The 19391-nt window shown below is 51.6% G+C and overlaps 2 protein-coding genes across 3 annotated transcripts; one reads left to right on the forward strand and one right to left on the reverse strand.

Annotated features, from left to right (window-relative positions):
- The first annotated feature begins 167 nt into the window (after positions 1 to 167).
- VPS26B (VPS26 retromer complex component B) lies at positions 168 to 12220 on the forward strand. The gene is made up of 6 exons (XM_058818979.1): positions 168 to 443; positions 3969 to 4125; positions 5575 to 5739; positions 7381 to 7556; positions 8137 to 8279; positions 9279 to 12220. The coding sequence occupies exons 1-6, from the start codon at positions 221 to 223 to the stop codon at positions 9423 to 9425; spliced, it is 1011 nt and encodes a 336-aa protein (XP_058674962.1). The 5' UTR covers positions 168 to 220; the 3' UTR covers positions 9426 to 12220.
- A 719-nt stretch (positions 12221 to 12939) lies between these two features.
- On the reverse strand, positions 12940 to 19371 carry THYN1 (thymocyte nuclear protein 1). Of its 2 annotated transcripts, none has more exons than XM_058819134.1 (8): positions 19212 to 19371; positions 18316 to 18399; positions 17166 to 17392; positions 16659 to 16727; positions 15930 to 16022; positions 15281 to 15376; positions 13248 to 13398; positions 12940 to 13166 (listed from the first exon to the last, which is right to left on the reverse strand). In XM_058819134.1, the coding sequence occupies exons 2-8, from the start codon at positions 18356 to 18358 to the stop codon at positions 13120 to 13122; spliced, it is 726 nt and encodes a 241-aa protein (XP_058675117.1). In that variant the 5' UTR covers positions 18359 to 18399; positions 19212 to 19371; the 3' UTR covers positions 12940 to 13119. The 2 variants fall into 2 exon arrangements, with proteins under 2 accessions (XP_058675117.1, XP_058675118.1); XM_058819135.1 differs by having other exon boundaries at positions 18316 to 18485; positions 19212 to 19281.
- Between the last annotated feature and the right edge of the window lie 20 nt (positions 19372 to 19391).

Here is a 19391-nt window from a genome sequence, read left to right on the forward strand (position 1 = left end):
GCGGTGCGCGGTGCGCGGTGCGCGGGTCCCGCCGCCGCCGCCCCGGCAGCGCTGCCGCATTGCGGCCCCCCCGCGCCGCCGCCGCCGCTGCTGCCACCGCCGCCGCCCCGGCTCCTTCCCCGGCGTCGCCGCCGCCGCCCCGCGCAGCCCCGCCCCGGCCGCGATCCGCCAGCGGGGCCGCGGGGTCCGCCCGCGCCGGCCCGCGCCGCATCCCGGGACCATGAGCTTCTTCGGGTTCGGGCAGAGCCCGGAGCTGGAGCTGGTGCTGAGCGACGCCGAGAGCCGGCGGCGGGTGGAGCACAAGACGGAGGAAGGCAAGAAGGAGAAATATTTCCTCTTCTATGACGGCGAGACCGTGTCGGGCAGGGTGGTCCTCACCCTCAAGAACCCCAACAAGCGGCTGGAGCACCAGGGCATCAAAGTGGAGTTCATCGGGCAGATCGGTGAGCGGGGCGGCCTGCGGGGCCGGGTCCCTTCCTGATAACCCTCGTGGGTGCCGGGATCCCGCTGGTGCCGGGGGTTCGGGGGGATCACTGCATCCCACACGTGCCAGGGGTCTGGGGAGCATTGCTGGACCCCATGGTACCCCATGGAGATCCCTGCAGGTGCCAGGGATCCAGAGAGCATTGCTGGTGCTGAGAGTCCAGAGAGCATCACTGCATCCCATGGTAACCCACTGCTACCGGGGGTCTGGGGGCGTTGCTGTGCCCCATGGCACTGGGGTCCCATTGGTACTGGGGGCCTGGGGGCATTGCTGTGCCCCATGGCACTGGGGTCCCATTGGTACTGGGGGCCTGGGGGCATTGCTGTGCCCCATGGCACTGGGGTCCCATTGGTACTGGGGGTCTGGGGGCGTTGCTGTGCCCCATGGCACTGGGGTCCCATTGGTACTGGGGGCCTGGGGGCATTGCTGTGCCCCATGGCACTGGGGTCCCATTGGTACTGGGGGTCTGGGGGCATTGCTGTGCCCCATGGCACTGGGATCCCACTGCTACGGGGGGTCTGGGGGCATTGCTGTGCCCCATGGCACTGGGGTCCCATTGGTACTGGGGGTCTGGGGGCATTGCTGTGCCCCATGGCACTGGGGTCCCACTGGTGTTGAGCAGGTTCCTCTCGCTCCTGGCTGCACGCAGCGTTCCCATGGCTGCTGGACATTATTCCACCCTCCGAGCTGGGCAGCCTGGCCTGTTCTCCAGGCTCAAGCCCTGGCAGAAGGAAGGGCATTCCAGTCCTTTTCCAAGTCATTGTTCTCCTGTCCTAATTTCTCTCTTCTGCTCGGTCACTGGTTTAGCTCCGAGCCGGGCGCGCTTTGGTTCCATCCTGCAGCTGCAGCTCAGCCCTGACCTGCTCCCCATGCTGGCTGTTCCTGCTCCAGGAGCTGCCTGCCTGCTGATCCTCTTAGGGATGCTGAGGGTGCTGATGGGGTGGGTTTTGTCCTTGTGTCCCTTTTCCCTGGGTAAATCCCCTTTCCTGAGCCTGCAGGCTCACCTGGGCTGATCCCACCTTCTCCTCCACACACCCTGCACGGTTGGTTGGGTGACTTCAAGTTGGTCAAAACTTGTGGTTATCTGTGCGTGTAAGCAATTCAGGTTTAATATTTCCTGCTTTCGAAGGGGAGAGGCAGCTGCCACACCCACTCCTCCATCGGAGCAGAGCTGTCCCTGCTCCACGGAGATGCCTGGAGCCCCACAGGCCAAAATAAATTCAGGATGTTCCTTCCCGTGGCTGCGTGCGAGGCCTCACATCTGTGGCTCTCTGTGCTTGGCTCTAAAACCCCAAAATCACTGCTGGAGCCAAGGGCCTGCAGCCTTTGCATTGCAAATCGTGTGGTGAGGGAGCATGAGCAGGAGATTTCCCACCAGCCCCATGCTGCTGTTTGAGTTTTATTGGCTGTGCTTGTGCCTGACTCTGGTTTTTGGAAAGGAAAGGAGTGTGTAAATGATGGAGTGTAGGTGAGGCTGCTCACCAGGAGCTCCTATTGATACATTTCCCAGTGGAAATTCAATATGAACTTTGTTTCCTGCTCCACTGTCTCTGCTGTGCTGCCTTGCCTGCAACTCATTCCCTGTTTTGGAAGACTTTTGAGCCATGCCTGCATGGAATTACTGCTTTGTATGCACATTATTGCCCAAGCAGGGTGTGTTACATCTGCTGTGGCTGCACATCAGTCCTTATGCCCCTCAGGCCTTTCTGATAAATCACTGAAGTTTGTTCCACTAATTGCATTTCTCAATGCTTTCCATCTTGTATTCTGACTTCTTGCTGCCACGAGGTCAGCGTGGAGGTGAGGCAGTTTAACAGGGATGTGAAGGAGGGATGTTTTGCAGGGAAGATGCTCCAGAGCAGGTACCAAAGGCCACACTGTGGGTGCTGGGTCCTGCCTGATCCCAGGTGAGCCCAGAACCCATTCCAGATGGTTTCACCTCTGGTGGCTGTGGCCTCAGCGAGCCACTGAAATGCTGGCAGGTTATTTTCTCAGTCTGGAAACCTTATAGCTCTGAAAACCTGAAATTACAGCTAATACCTGTTTGACAGGCTGGAGTGTGGGAAACATCACTCTGCTAAAGGCTGCGGGGTGCCAAACATGACCTTCTGAGGTAGCAGAGAACTCAGTGCACTGACATCTGCCTCCCCTTGCTTTTTTGATTTGTGCCTTCTGCATTGTGTGTCACGATGGTCTGGGCTGATTCCTCCATTTCTGTGGCTGTTTCCTCTTTTTTCTCTTGGCACGTGGCTTCTCCCTGTCACATCAGCGAGCACTTTCCTCTCAGTGGACACACAAATTCAGTGCACAGACAGAGGCTGGGTTATTTATGTCACCTGCCCAGCCTAAAGGGCTTGGTGACATTTGCTGTTGTGCGTAAGTGAGGGGAGCTCCAGTGCCAAAATTTCCATTAGAGAGATAAGGTGAGCACAGGGCTGTGAGGAACAGGCATCACTTAAAAGCTGAAATCTCATTGTGCATCTCAAGGAGGGCTGAACTGCAGTTCCTGAGCACCTCTAATACCTCTCAGAAGCCTCCCCTGCACAGTTTAGTGCTGACACTGAGTTTGTGAGTGTGACTGTGTGATGACTTAGGTTTTTGTTTCCTCATCTCAGCAGAAAGGCTTTGCCTTGCAGAAGGACTGTGTGGGTGTCCTGTAGGCACAGGCTCACACACAGGGCTGGGAAGGGCAGGTTTCATTGATGGTTTGGGTAATCCCAAGCTGTTCATGCAAATTGCAGAGATTGAAGGGTTTTGTTGCTTTGTCTTGAGGCTGAAAACGCAGTGGAGGTGTGGAGGATTGCTTTCATTAAAGGAGGAAAGCTGTAGTTTCCTGCTGCTGTGGGAGGGTTGTGGGGAAAAGCCAGGCAGTGCTGGTCCCTGGAGCTGGTTTGAGCAGAGCTTCCAGAGGTGAGACCTCTTCCCTCACCGTGCTCACATGGCCATGGATGTGTTATCCATGGGCTGGAGGATTCAGCTGCCTCCCCACACCCAGGCTGGTTGTGCAGCAGGATCAACATTGTCATTTATTCCCTGCTGCAGCCCAAGGCCACTCAGGCTCTTTGCTGCCCAAGGATAAGCAGGAGCAGTTGGAATCATCGTGTCCCCTCGGTTTTGCTCTGTCACTGGCTGTTCTACACAAGCTTTTCCTCACAGGGGCAATGCCTTTGGCCTGGAATACAGTGCAGAAGATTATTGGAGGGGTTTGCATGAACTACAGACCATATTTAATATTGATAATAGGCAACTTGTGCCTCCCCAAGGCAAGTTCTTGATTTATTGTAGTAAAGGAGGCTGTGTGGACTTTTCCTTCCTGTTTCAGGGAGGAAAATTGTGGCCTGCACCTGGCTCTGATGGAGAGCAGAGAACAAGTGCATTCCCCTGGTGAATGGTGTTGAAGGAAGGAGTGACCTGGACAAGAGAGTCGTTGAAAATCTCCTGTGTCACCTGGGGTTCAGCTTAACTTGGATTTCCATTTTCCTAGAGCTCTACTATGACCGAGGGAACCACCACGAGTTCGTGTCCCTGGTGAAGGACCTGGCCCGGCCTGGGGAATTCACTCAGTCACAAACGTTTGACTTTGAGTTCACACACGTGGAGAAACCTTACGAGTCCTACACGGGGCAGAATGTGAAGCTAAGGTGAGTGCCCTGCCCTGGCTGACCCCAATTCTGCTCTATGTGAGTGCTGATATTCACTCTGATGATGCAGAACTCCAAATTAATTTTGAGTTGTAAAAAGCTGCCTTTGAGGTCTTTATTTTACAAGCATGCATCAGGCTCTTTATTGAACTTGTTTTTCCCCTTTTGAGTGACAAGAGAAATCAGCCCCTTTTGAGTCAAATACTTGCTAATTTATTTGATAATTCAAAAAATCAAAATAAACTGTTTGGTTTAGTCTCCAGTGGGGATATTTTTGCTGTAATCACTCTTGTCAACTTTAATTGTGCTCTGTATGCAAACAGATGCTTTGCTGGTGCCTTGTTCATGTGTTAGAAATGATATTTCACATCAAGGCACTCAATCGACTCAAAATCCTTTCACTGCCTTCAAAGTGGGGGTTGGACAAGTCTGAGATCTGCACTGGGAGGTGTGGCTGTGCAGCCTGATGTAATCTTGCAAAAGGGCAGTGGTTTGAACATGTGCAGGCTGTGCCTCAGATCCCCAAAATGGGCCTTAGGTAACCCAGGCTCACAAATGCTTGGAAGCTGAGAGGATTCTGCTTTTCCATCTGAAAATTCCCTTCTGCCTTTTCCAGTGGGGAGTGTTGGCTGCTCCAGGGGCAGGTACATGTAAAGAGCTGGGGGCTTTTTGCTGTGGGTTTATTTTGTTCAGATCTGCACTAAAAAAGAGCAGTGGAACAGCAGATGACATGGGAAGAGGAGCTTCCTTGCTCTTCTGCTTCTTTGTGGCAATTCTTTGGTTTCCTGCTTATTTCATCCCTTTGGACATTCCCCATTCCCTGTTCTTGAAATGCTGGCTCTCCTCAGCTGTGCATGAGCTGAACTGAGCCCCTCACCTTGCCAAGGAGAAAACTCCAAGCTTCAGTGGAAAAAAGGAACTTTCTCAGTGGATCTGCAGAGTTGATCACACATTTTGTTTAGATTTGCATTGAAATGCATTTCAGCTCTTTACATGGATCTGTGTAGTGAAAATAGCACAGCCCAAGCCCCCCTTGGCTGTCCCTGCTGTGACCCTGTCTTTGGTGGTGTTCATAGGACAAGGGAAGAGATGAGAATCTTGACTCCACGTTTCAGAAGTCTGATTTATTATTTTATGATATATATTATATTAAAAGAAAATGATATATTAAAACTACACTAAAGAAAGAGAAAGGATTTAATCACAAGGCTTGAATGGAATGATAATAAAATCTTGTGACTGACCAGAGAGTCCAAGACAGCCGGACTGTGATTGACCATTAATTAGAAACAACCCCATGAGACCAATCCCAGATGCACCTGTTGCATTCCACAGCAGCAGGTAACCATTGTTTACATTTTGTTCCTGAGGCCTCTCAGCTTCTCAGGATGAAAAGATCCTAAGGAAAGGATTTTTGATGAAATATGCCCATGACAACTGTCCCTGCAGGTATTTCCTCCGTGCCACCGTGAGCCGCCGGCTGAACGACGTGGTGAAGGAGATGGACATCGTTGTGCACACGCTGAGCACCTACCCCGAGCTCAACTCCTCCATCAAGATGGAAGTGGGCATTGAGGACTGCCTGCACATCGAGTTTGAGTACAACAAGTCCAAGTGAGTGGCTCAGGAGCAGCTGGGGACCCACCTGCTGGGGGTTTCCTCAAAGGAATTCCATGTCCATGTGATTTATTAAAAAACATGGATATTGATGTAGTACTGAATATCCAATTGTGATGGACAAAAAGTCCCTAACAGTTTAAATGTAGAAAGTGTTTGTTTATTGTGGGATAGCTCCCAAATGCACACCACAATTTACAGGTGATTACAGAGCCCTTTTATCCATACAGGTACTGAATACCCAAAATACAAATACATATTCATCACTTTGGTACATCCCATTCCCAATATGGATATTGATCTGGTACCAATATCCAAAAACTCTCTAACAGTTTAAAGTTAGAAATTTTATGTTTATTGTGGGATAGCTCCCAAATACACACTGTGATTTACAGGTGATTCCAGAGTCCTTTTATCTATACAGGTATTGAATACCCAAAATGCAAATGCATGTTCATAATTTTGGTACATCCCATTCCCCGCTTCCTATGGTAATTAGTTCAAAAGTTATTAAGCATGGTAATTAGTTCAAAAGCTATTAAGCATGGTAATCAGTTCAGAAGCTATTAAGCATATGTGGTTTGTTCTTTGAAATGGGTCAGTGGTCCCTTTCATGGGGAGGGGTGCCAAAAGGAGGAAGTAAATGCAGTCTTCCTCGTTCTGACCTTTCTACCTTTTCAATGCAAATCTGACAAATGAACCCTTGGTAGAACTCCCATTCCCCCCTTCAATTGGTTTAAGAACAGAGGAGCCACAATTGTCTTATGTTCCTAAAAGCTCTTTATCAGTTTCTGTATTCTTCATTATAAACCCAGCTAACCCAACATTGTGTTGCCAAGCAATCAATTATTAGTTAACTACTAACTCTTAACTTCATCAAGGCCTACCCATTGATTTTAATTACCTCCAATAAAGCTTATCTCTAACTAAAACCTCAAATCCTCTAAATTCCTTAAAGTTGATGTCTCACACGTGCTCCAGAGAGGCTGGGAGGCAGCTCACATCCTCCCTGCTCCGTGGCTTCCTCTCCTTTCCCCATCTCTCTGGGTCAGGGGGTGGGAAGCAATGGCTGTGGCTCACTGAGCCTGGAGCACAGCATGAAATTCTTGCTGTAGCTTCCCACTCCTGTATCCAGATCAGCACTTCCAGGTGTCTCCAAAAGGCAATGGTTGCTCCTTTCCAGGCAATACAGCTGAAGTGGGAATTAACTCCAGCAAAGAAGTTGGGAAGAGCTCTTTTAAACTACTCTTAGTGCATCCTTCCCAGCTGGTGCTGGCAAATCTCCCTGCAAGTGTTGGTTGGACTCAGTGATCTCAGAGGTCTTTTCCAACCTGAATGATTCAGCGATTTGGGTTGGTTTTAATTGATATAAAATACTGATTTTGGAGCCTTTACTCTTACAGGAGTTTCTTGTAGATATTCAGCCTGAAGCGAAGTATTTATTTTATCTGCTTGTGCTAAATGTTCTTGTGGGTTTCCAGAAGAGCAGAGGATGGAAATGAAGGGCTGGTGGCTGGTGGGGGTGGTTGGTTTGCCATCTGCTGGGGATGAGAGCAAAGTGCCTGCCCAGCAAGTTCCTGTGCGTCAGCCTGAGCCCTGCTCTGCTGCACAGGGTTTGATCCTGGTGTTTCCTGCCAGGTACCATTTAAAAGATGTGATTGTGGGGAAGATCTACTTCCTGCTGGTGCGGATCAAGATCAAGCACATGGAGATAGACATCATCAAGAGGGAGACAACGGGCACGGGGCCCAACGTGTACCACGAGAACGACACCATTGCCAAGTACGAGATCATGGATGGGGCACCTGTGAGAGGTGAGAGGGCACAGGAGCCCCCAGCACTGCTCTCCTGGAGGATTTTGGGGTGGGAATATGACCCTTGCAGTACTTCCTCTGTGCTCAGCATCCCTTTCCATTGTTGTGGGTTCAGAGCAGGGGATTGATCTGATCCCTTTCCTTCCCCGGTGTGATGAGGGGCAGCTAAGACAGAATCATAATTCTTTTGATGAAGCAGTGGCAGAACCAGCTATAAATTCACAGTTGGCATGGGCCAGCAGCTGGCATTGCTGCAGCTCAGAGCAGAGGTGTTGTTCTTGCTCAGTGCCAATCTCCTGTGCCACTGTTCTTTGCCCAGCAGAGAAAATGTCACCTTCCTCGTTTTTTCCTGCAGTGCTGTCTTGATGCGGGTCCCAAAAGAGTCCTGTGCTGTTAGAGAGGAGCTGGAATAGCTGTCAGCAAGGGCAGGATCTGGCTGAGCACTGAAGGGAGTTGAGGTCTTCTAGCTCATGTTAGTCCACTTGTGGAAACGGTGACAAAGGTTGTGGCCGTGAGAGTTTGCATTTTGCTGGTTTCTCTCTGCATCCTGTCTGTGCTGACAGCTCTGTGCCCTTCCCAGGGGAGTCCATTCCCATCAGGCTCTTTCTGGCTGGCTATGAGCTGACTCCAACCATGAGGGACATCAACAAGAAGTTCTCTGTGCGTTATTACCTCAACCTGGTGCTGATTGATGAGGAGGAGCGGCGCTACTTCAAACAGCAGGTGAGAACCAGGGCTGCTGCTCTCCTTGGACCCGTGCATGGTTCTTTGGGATGCTTTTCCAAGGACGTGCTGGGAATCTGGGATTCAACAAGTGGAAAGATAGTCTAGAACAATGTCCATTTTGGGATTCATCACATGGAGGGATGATCTAGAAGAATGTCCATGCAGGTCAGATGTGGGTGGTGGTGAGGAGGAACCTGCCTGGGATGTCTTTTCTGCTCAGTGGTGGAGCTTCTGTGCTTCACCTTACCAGTGGCACTAGGACACGGATGCTGTGGATGCCATCTATGACCCCACAGGGGAGCTTTCTACCCAAATTTCAGGCAGGCTGCACTGCCAGGTGTGTCCTGGCTGTGGGTGGGACATTGTGCCTGATTTACCCTGCAGGGCTGGGTGGGGCAGCAGGAGGTCTCAGCAGACATTTTCTAGAAGAATGTCCATGTAGGTCAGATGTGTGTGGTGGTGAGGAGGACTCTGGAAAATGCATGCCTGGGATATCATTTCTGCTCAGTGGTGGAGCTTCTGTGCTTCACCTTAGGCACTGCCAGGTGTGGCTTGGCTGGGGGTGGAACATGGAGCCTGGCTCACCCTGTGGGGCTGGGTGGGGCAGCTGGAGGTCCCAGCAGAGGGTCACAGCAGAAGGTCCCAGCAGGTCTCAGCAGAGGGTCTTAGCCAGTCCCAGCAGAAGGTCCTAGAAGGTCTCAGCAGAAAGTCCTAGCAGAAGGTCTCTCTCAGCAGAGGGTCTCAGCAGAAGATCCTAGCAGAAGGTCCTGCCAGGTCTCAGCAGAAGGTTGTTCTCAGCAGAGGGTCTCGGCAGAGGGTCTCTCTCAGCAGAGAGTCTCAGCAGAAGCTCTCTCTCGGCAGAAGGTCTCAGTAGAGGGTCTGTCTCAGCGGAAGGTCCTAGCAGAGGGTCTCAGCAGAAGGGTCTCTCTCAGCAGAAGGGTCTCTCTCAGCAGAAGGTCTCATGAACCCTGACAAGCGCTTGCTGTGTCCCTGCAGGAGGTGGTGCTGTGGAGGAAAGGGGACATCGTGAGGAAGAGCATGTCCCACCAGGCGGCCATCGCGTCGCAGCGCTTCGAGGGCAGCTCGGCGCACGGCGAGCCCAAGGCCCCGGGGCAGCCCGCGGACAACAACGGCCGCCAGTGAGGCCGGGGGGCGCCGGGACCCCCCGGCAGCGCGGGACTCGCAGGGCCCTCCCTGAATAAACACCCGGATCTGACTGCATTCCTTTCTTCGGAGGACTGGCGGGGTGGGACGGGGCGGGAGGGCTCCGCCAGCTGCACTGGAGGTGCCTGGCACTGCCCAGTCCATCCATTCCTTGGAGGCCGTGGCCGAGCTCCTGATCTCCTCCTGAGCTCCTCTGTGCCCCGAGGGCTCCCACAGCTGTGGGGAAGGAGAGAGCGGGGAAGGCCCAGGGTGCTTTGGGGCTGTGCAGGATGGATGTTCTCCTTGCCTTGCCGAGATCTTGCCCTGTGATGAGCTGGATGGAGATCCTAGCAGAAGGAGCTAGAGGAGGGATCAGAGACTGCTGTGGCCTGCTGGAAGCCTTGTGGTGTCATCCCCTCGCTGCTTCCCCTTCTTCCTCTCCGTGCTGGCGTTGGATTCCTTGCCACAAGCAGCTGGATGCTGGAGGTGGCTCAGCCCTGGGACTGCCACCCAGCCACGTGGAGCTGTGTCCCACCAGAAGCTGTGGCTGCAGGAGGAGGTGCCATGGGGTGGGCAGAGCGGTGACGGTCCCAGTGCTCATGGGTGGGCAACAAGTGGGGCCAGGAGGGCTCCTGGCCACGAGCTGTGCCTTCCTCATCTTGTCCTGAGATCCACACTCGGCTGCTGCTCCCAGGTGCTGCTGCAGGGAGGTGTGGAGAGCAGCTCCTGGGGGCTCTCCTGTGGGTGGGTTTGTGCTGCCCTGCCTGTGTCTGTGTCCTGGGGACAGAGCAGGCTGTGTGTGGGGATGGACAGCAGGGTGGGGACACGTGCATGTGGTCTGGTTTGCTGAGGTTTGCTGCCTGCAGGATGAGGGTTAGTGGGGACAGAAGGGGGATGCAGTGGTTGTGGGAGGCTCAAACAGGCCAGTGTGGGCTGCTGGAAGGAGCAGGCAGCACCTGGAAGGGTGGCAGAGCTCTGATTCCAGAGACACATTCCTGAGGCCTGAGCTGAAGTCACCAGCGAGGTCTGAGAGCACGCAGTGAGCTGAGAACCTGAATGTGGGTTTTCTTTTTTTTTAAATAAGCTGCTTTTAGCCTTCAGCTAAGTAGACTCATGAGAACATTACCAGAAGGAAGTCACTCCTCCATTAAAAATCAGATGTGGCTTTGTAGACTTGATTGCCTGAGTTTGGAGGATGTCCATCCTGTTCAAGCAGGTGGTGACACCTCCTATCCCAGGGAGAGACCAGCCTGCACCAAGTGCTGGGATAGGAGCTTTGTCAAGTGGGATTTGTCTGGATTTCCCTGAGTTTGTGGCTTGTTAGTTTGTCCAGCTTCCTTTTGGCTCTGGAATCAAGCTCCTCTGTCCTGCAGCTGAGTGTGGAGCAGGTGTCTGGGCAATGGAAGTGTCTGCTGTGCTCAGTGGGACGGTGCTGGTGGAGGGAGTGGGGCTGGGGTGGGAAGGGGAGCTTTTTCTGTCATGACAGCTACTGTATTCAGTGATAAATGTGTGTTTCTGCTTGCCAAAGTCAGTTATCTTTTCCTCACCACGTGTAAGGTTGTGGTTTGTAGTGGAGCTGGCCAGTCTCGCTCTGTGGAGGACACCAATGCTCATCTCTGCTCAGTGCTTGTGTCACCCCTGGTTCTGCTGTGCCCCGCTGAGGACCTGGCTGGCTTGTCCCTCCATGGCAGGGGATCCTGGATGTCACTGGGGACACTCCTCCCTCCCCTGTCACCCCCTGGTTCTGCTGTGCCCCACTGAGGACATGGCTTGCTTGTCCCTCCATGGGGAGTCTGTGCCATGGGCTGGGCCCTGCCTTGCAAAATCTCCCTGCAAGCATCACCCTGCTGTGCCAGGGCAGGGCTGGGCACCTCTGCCATGGCAGGGAGCCCTGGATGTCACTTGGGACACTCCTCTCTCCCTTCCTTTGGGGGAAATGGCTGTGCTGCAGCCAGGCACAATCCTTTAGGGACAAGGGAGGCTCCTTGGGGAGCTCTTGGGGATAGCAAACTGTTCTTCTAAGGGGAACTGAGCACAGCAGTGCCCTTAAAATCTTCTTCAGCTTTCCTTCAGCTCCCTCCTTGCCTTTATTCCTTTATTCCTTTACTCCTTCATTCCCTTTATCCCTTTATTCCCCTGGGTTGTAGGCCATGTGGAAGGAAAGAAACCCCCTGGATGGAGATGTCTCTGCATCCCAGGAGTGGTTTTTTCCTGCCTGGCTGGGTGTGAGATCATTGCCTGGCTGGAAGGAGGTGGCTTCAACATCTGCTCATCACTCCTGGAGGGTTCCTTTGGAAGAGGTGCATGAGCCTTTACATGGATTGAGCCTATACATGGATTGAGCCTATACATTGATTTGGGGGATTTTTCCTACCCCATGTCCCTGTGTGTGGAACCAGAATTCAGAAATAATCCCCATTTTTACTCAATCTGAAGGACCATTTTCAGCCTGTTAGGCCCGTGTTTGTGTGGGGTGGAGCAGATGTGCTGAGCATCCCTAGAGAGCAGCTGGGCTCACTCCAGGACAAGGTACTCCAGAGCAGTGTTGTGTTAGCATGTCCAGGGGCAGTCCTGCCCCCTGAGCTGGTGGTTCTGTGCTGTACTTGGCTCATTCCCTCCCTCCCAGGCACAGGGGAGTGGGCAGGTACCAAACCAAGCAGTGCAAGTTGTAATTAAGCCTCTGCTGTGTTTACATGTTTCTTAATTCGTCGTCTTTTCAATGGCTGTATTTTAAAACTTGGGTTTTTTTTGTCTCTCCAATTAAAAAGAGCCAGCCCTGGCTGTCAAATGCTGTGCATGAGTTTGTCTGATGATTTATATTGGGTTGGGTTGGGGTTTTTTCTGTGGTATGAAGAGATTTTTCTTTAAAAGTGCCACAGTGTGCAGTTCAAACATGCTGGAGGAGTTTGTCCTTTGTTATCTCTGTAAATCCTTGGTCTTTCTTTAAGCTGTGTCACTGCTTGGCAGCTGTGCTGGTGGAGGACCCATGTGGCTTAAAAATTAGCAGGCTGGCTTTATTTTCTTCCATTTCCCTGATGTCAGAACTAAAATAACATGGGAACTTCTGTACCTGCAGGAAGTTCACTGTGATCTGCTTTGTGTATCCATCTCCTGAGAGACTGTTTACAACAGCATGCACTGACAGGAGGAGGGGAAATGGCTTCAAACTGACAGAAAATAGTTTAGATGGGATGCTGGGGAGAAATTCCTCCTGATGGTGTGGCTGCCACGTCCCTGGAAGTGTCCAAAGCCAGGCTGGACAGAGCTTGGAGCACCCTGGATAGTGGAAAATGTCCCTGCCCATGGCAGGGGGTGGAATGAGATGATTTTAAGGTCTCTTTCAACCCAGGCTACTCAATGATTCTAAATTTTCTAAATTGTCTAATTTTCTAAATGTCCCTCTGCAGTACATGGAGCTGCACTAGACCCCAGACTAAACAAAGAAGATGTACCTGTTTCTTCCTCAAGAGATAAATTGCAGATTTCCCTACTTTTAAAACCCAAGTAGCTGCAGTTGATTCCAAAAGGCTTTATTTATTGAAAAAATAAGCAAAAATAACTGTGTCAGGGGAAGGGATGTGTGGTTGCAGGTCTTGTGGTGGCATGTTGGTGGTGCTGTGCTTGAGCAGGTGAACTTGAGACTTGTGCTGGTGGAGGAGGAGGCGTCAGCGGGCTGGGTGGGAGCTGGGCTGCTTCAATGTGGCTTTTCCTCTTCCAGGCTCAAGACAAAATCAAATTCCTCTGTGGTAAGGAAAGAAAAACCATAAGTGGAGCTTGCAGCTTGCCTGACAGAGGGAATGAAGAGTCCTGGGAGGTTCTCACCTTGTGTCAGGGGCTGGATGGACAGACGCTGCCTGCTGAAGAGCATCATGTCCTTGAGGGGGCCCCCATCTGCTTTGTGTGCCAGGTGGTGAGCCTTGATCTCAGCCAGGGGGATGAAGCGCTTGGTCATCCTCACAAACTGCACATCCACCTGCAAGGGAGGGCAGCAGCACGTTGGACAGGCACACAGCCTCCACAGCCCATAGAATATTTGAGGGATAAAGATCTGGAGCTGTAGGAAGTGGCTGATGTGCACTAACTTTGCCTTGCTGAAGGCTGAAAGAAGTTCCCAGTGTTTGTGGCACTGTGCAGCAGCAGATCACAGACAGTGCAAAATTCACATGTGGGATGCAGGCAGCCCATGAACACTCCCTTCCCTACAATCTAATGTGCCTCAAAACTACAGCTCTGTTTGCTGTGCACTGACAGAGGCTCTGAGCTCATTTTTCTAACTCGGGGTTCTGCAGGTGATTTGTTGGCACAGTGCAGCAGCAAGGTGCATTCATGTCACAGACAATGCAGAATTCAGATGTGGGATGCAGGCAGCCCATGAACACTCCCTTCCCTACAATCTAATGTGCCTCAAAACTACAGCACGTTGGACAGGCACACAGCCTCCACAGCCCATAGAATATTTGTGGGATAAAGATTTGGAGCTGTAGGAAGTGGCTGATGTGCATTAACTTTGCCTTGCTGAAGGCTGAAAGAGCTTCCCAGTGTTTGTGGCAGGTGATTTGTTGGCACTGTGCAGCAGCAAGGTGCATTCATGTCACAGACAATGCAAAATTCAGATTTGGGATGCAGGCAGCCCATGAACACTCCCTTCCCTACAATCTAATGTACCTCAAAACTACAGCAGGTTGGACAGGCACACAGCCTCCACAGCCCATAAAAGTATTTGAGGGATAAGGATTTAGAGCTGAAGGAAGTGACTGATGTGCATTAACTTGCCTTGCTGAAAGCTGAAAGAGCTTCCCAGTATTTGTGGCAGGTGATGTCGTTGTCACTGTGTACCAGCAAGGTGCATTCATGTCACAGACAGTCCAAAATTCAGATGTGACACTCCCTTCCCTACAATCTAATGTGCCTCAAAACTACAGCTCTGCTGTGCACTGACAGTGGCTCTGAGCTCATTTTTCTAACTCGGGGTTCTGCAGGTGATTTGTTGGCACAGTGCAGCAGCAAGGTGCATTCATGTCACAGACAATGAAGAATTCAGATGTGGGATGTAGGCAGCCCATGAACACTCCCTTCCCTACAATCTAATGTGCCTCAAAGCTACAGCAGGTTGGACAGGCACACAGCCTCCACAGTCCATTAAATATTTGAGGGATAAAGATTTGGAGCTGAAGGAAGTGACTGATGTGCATTAACTTTGCCTTGCTGAAAGCTGAAAGAGCTTCCCAGTGTTTGTGGCAGGTGATTTGTTGGCACTGTGCAGCAGCAAGGTGCATTCATGTCACAGACAGTCCAAAATTCAGATGTGACACTCCCTTCCCTACAATCTAATGTGCTTAAAAACTACAGCTTTGTTTGCTGTGCACTGACAGTGGCTCTGAGCTCATTTTTCTACCTCAGGGTTCTGGAGGTGATTTGTTGGCACTGTGCAGCAGCAAGGTGCATTCATGTCACAGACAATGCAGAATTCAGATGCGGGATGTAGGCAGCCCATGAACACTCCCTTCCCTACAATCCTGAAAACTACAGCTCTGTTTGCTGTGCACTGACAGTGGCTCTTAGCTCATTTTTCTAACTCAGGGTTCTGCCACGTGTGGAGGCCAACTCTGCAGCCAAGATTTGAAAATGAAGAGAGGCCAGCTATGCAGCCAAGATATGGAAATTTAGGGAGATATATTTTGGCAGCCTCCTGGAAGGGACTGGGGAAAAAGCAGAGAAAAGAGGATTGAATTTTCTCTTGAGAGAGAAAAAGGCAGCTAGGCCAGGATAGAAGCTTAAGATTTTCAATATGATGCAAAGAGGCTTCTCCCTTCTCTTGGCTTGCACACAGAGCTGTATTTAATGGAATACATTACCATGGACCACTTGGGGTTCTCTTTTCTGCTGGTGGAGTCATAATGAGGATCCTTCTGATCAAACTGTGTGTGATCAGGGTACGCCTCCTTCACGATCTGAAGCAGAAGGAAATTAGAAAGTTTCCATCAGTTCAACTGTCAGCAAAGGGCATGAGATGTGACAAGGAATAATCCTGGTGAAAAATCAGCCTTGCTTTCCCTGATCTCCATCCTAACAGTTTTCTTTACATTTCTTGTGTGGAAGGAGTGCAGAACAGCGAGTGCAGCATCACCTGCTGGAGATCAGTGGGGAAGGAAATGCACCAGGGGAAAACTGGGTAGCTGCTGCTGAAGATCTTTGTGATGAGTTGTGCTCTTAAAGAAAAAGCTGTTCTGTGCCCTGGTTTTATTCTACTGCCTTCTGGGCCCTGCTGACTAGAATGTAGTGAGTCAGAGTGTGGAGCAGCACTTGGCTTGGCTGGGAGTGCCCCGAAATGTCAGCAGGAAAACAGCACAGCGTGGTTCCATCCCTCTGGGGACACGGCTGAGTCAGCCCTGTAGGGCTGAGCTGAGGTGTCCTGGGCTCATTCCCTGCACTCTTTGGTGCTGAGACACAAGCAGTGAGCTGTTTGATAACCCATTCCTTATCACTTCTCCCCAAAACACTCACCTTGACAAGGGCCACAATGCCAGGCTCTTTGCAGTTACTGTGGTAGAAGAAGGCCTGCTGCCCAAGTTTCATGGATCTCAGGAAATTCCTTGCCTGTCAGGAGTAAACAAGAGACTTTCAGCTCTTTCCATCAAGCTCTCATGGCTTCATTAGAAGCAGCCAAGAGCAGGAACCAACAAGAGGAGAGGTAGATGTGCTTCAGAATTACTCAGATAATGTTTCCCACAGTTGTCATAGAGATGGTTTTGTGTTGGAATTAAATAAAGTCAAAACAAGGCTGAAGAGCAAGCTCCTGTTGGTCAGAAAGTGTGTGGGAATTCAACAGCTCAGGAAAGTTGTCAGCAAACAATTCAGAGCAGATCATGTGTAGGGAAACAGGGAATCCTGTATAGCACAGGGATCATACACAGCAGGAGAACACACGTGGAATTCCTTTGGAACAGAAAGCTGTGCATTGACAGAGCATCTGGGTAAGTACAGACTTGCTGTGAGGTATCAAAGGTTGGTCTAAGTGAAAGAAAAACTGAGTGATTTGACAGAATATTCACCAGCCTGAATCTACCTCTGACCCAGAGGCCACTAAGCAGGAGTTGACTTCAGGTCCCTGCCAAAATGCACCTGCATGAACAGGCAGAGTGCCCCAAGAGGAAATGCTTGAGGCACAGGAACAAGCTGTGGGCAGAGCCACCTTCTTCTTCTGCTATTTCAGTGCCCCCATGTGCTTCCTACCTGGTAGTTCCTTACTCCATCCCAGCAGGTTGTCTGATTAGGCTGAGCTTTCAAGTCGTCAACACTGAACTGCCAAATGAAATGAAAATAAACATTCATTCAGGAGCTTTCTGATCTTTACAGTGTCATTGTCTGCACTGAGCATTTGTTGCTAGCAGCTCCTTCAATTATAGCACAAACCTGACACAATTTTCATCTCCCACAGGGCCTACAGACAAACCTTTACAAAGCAGCAGAATAAAGGTAGAGTCTGAAATAGATGCTGCGCCTGTGACCAGCAGCCAAGCATGCTGAGGAGCTGATTTCCTCTTGTATTACATGTATGAAACCCCAAGGTTGTCACCTTGGACAAGAACATTTTGTTTTTCTGTTTGCAGGAGGAAAATGGGTTTTGAGAAGATAAAACAATCTGAGTTGCCTGATGCTGTCCCTCAGCACCTGGCACTAAAGGTGGGCAGAGTGGCCCTGCTGCTGTCCTTTGCTGGGTGAGGGGGTGTCAGTGCTCACCTTCACATCCACCCCCTTCTCCAGCCTGCTCTCAGGTTCTGATTTCAGCAGCCAGTGACAATATGTGATCTTGCTTTCCTCCCCACCAGACTCAGATTCCTTTTTCTTCCAGTTCTTCCATCCTGACTTGGAGCTCCCAGCTGGGGGTTTTGCAGACTTCTCTTCTTCCTCCTTATCCGAAGTCTCCTTCTCGGTTTTGGCAATTTTAGCATCAGGCTCTTTTTTATCTTAAAAGACATTGAGATAAAACAAATTTTGTTTCAAAAAATATTTTTAGTTGTCCAAGCTGGTTTCACACATTTGACTGCAGCAGGAGTTTGGGGCAGCCCAGGTGCTCAGAGTAAGGTAACAGCATTATGCACCAATGATTCTGAGTATTTCTAATTTGCATCTGAAATAAGGAGGTTTTCGTGTCTGCAAAAATGTAGTTTAATACTCCCAGTTAGTACTAAAAAGACCTCAGGATAGACCATGTTTGCCCACATGAAGTGTAGTTGAATTTTTTTAATTAATTGCTGAGAAATCAGCTCCAGGCAACAAAGCAGACTTAGGTAAATCTGGTGAGTAAGAGGAACATTCACCAAGCAAACCAAACTATTTCAATTCCTGCAGGAGCTGGAAATCTTAGCTTAACCTCCACTGAGCTACCTGTTCAGAAGGGATCCTTTGTTTCTTCAGGACACAGACAAAAAACCCCCAGTTATTAAGAAGTGATTAAGAGGTAAAAATGTGGTTATTTGCTAGAGTGGATCAAGCAGATGAGTGGCACAGATGTGCAGGTTTTTCATCTTGTACTTTAAACACCACATCATGATGCCTCCAGTGCCATGTTTTTCCTTTTTGTTTTGCAGCTTTTTGGTTTTGTTTTTACATCAGCTTCCTGGCACTGCACTGGGTGTACTCTGACTGACCAACTCTGCTGTGCAAAAATGGGCCTGAATTCCATTTCCTAAGCCCCTTGTGCTGAGAATACATCACTGTCCTTATCACACACCTAGCAGGCTTGTCTCAGTCGCGCTTGGGTGCTCAGCCCATTTGGCACAGGAAATGCTGTCTGTAAGACAGACAGTTAATACGGCTGCCTGTAGTTTCACTATAGCCTGGAACCTCAAATGAGACGTGCTAAACCAGTCAGGATGTCAGCACAGACCTGCTACCGCTCCTTTGTCTCTCTTTCTGCTCGGCCAAGGCATCTCTGGTCTCTCTGAATTATCTTCTGTTCACTGAGAAGCACCTGATGGACGAGAGGAGGAGGAGGAATTACCGCTGCTCCAGGCGGGTGAAAAAAGTAGAGACGGCTGAGGCAGAGAGCTGCGAGCGCTGCAGGGCGAGTGGAGAGCAAATAAATCTTTCCTTGAGCTCAGCCACTTCCTCTATCAGTGTGAATGCCGGCAGGGCTTGGGGACCGCACCCTGGAGCCCTGATGGACACCAGCAGCAGGGCTGGAGCGCTGCTGTGCCCGGGCAATCCCCAAGGTGCGTGGGCAGAGCGGGGCCGCTCTCTGCCTGTGGCACAGGAGCTGCGCTGCTCCCCAGGGCTCAGCCCAGCCTCGCCCCGGCTGTGTGGGCTCTGCCTGCTGCTCCTGGGCTCTGCCTGCCGCTATCTGAGCTCTGCCTGGGCTCTGCCTGCTGCTCCTGGGCTCTGCCCGGGCTCTGTCTGCCCCTGGCCGGGCTTTGTCTGGGTTCTGCCCGCTGCTCCTGGGCTCTGCCTGCCTCTGTCTGGGCTCTGCCCGGGCTCTGCCTGCCCCTGGCCGGGCTCGCCCGCGTCCCTCGGGAGCGGCTCCTTCAATGCAGAGCGCCAAACGCACCTGGCCGCAGGTGGCCGTGCCCGGCCAGGGGGGTTCACCGCTGACCCCCAGGTCCCTCCCAGCCCTGCGGACCCCGGGGCTCCAGCCGGCCCGTCCCCTGCCCCCTCTGTCAGGAGCACTCGCACGGCTCCGAGCCCGCCGCCTCCTGCCAGGCCGGCCGGCATCAACTTTTCCGCCTTCCATGCCAAGCTTTCCCCTTCCTCCCTCCCTCCTCGCCAGCCCTCCGAGCTCCCGCTCACCAGCCCGGGCCGCTGCCGCCGCTCCTGCTCGGGGCGATGAGGATGCTGGCGGTGCCGGGCGGGGAGGAGGACGAGGAGGAGGAGGAGGAAGCGCGCTCTGAAGCGGTGCCCGCTATGCAAAGGCCGGGGCAGGGCCGGCTGCCCTCGCTCCCTCCCCGCTCGGGCGGGCGGCGCCGGGGG

This window comes from Ammospiza caudacuta, chromosome 23 (assembly GCF_027887145.1).
Source record: "Ammospiza caudacuta isolate bAmmCau1 chromosome 23, bAmmCau1.pri, whole genome shotgun sequence".
NCBI classification, from domain to species: domain Eukaryota; kingdom Metazoa; phylum Chordata; class Aves; order Passeriformes; family Passerellidae; genus Ammospiza; species Ammospiza caudacuta.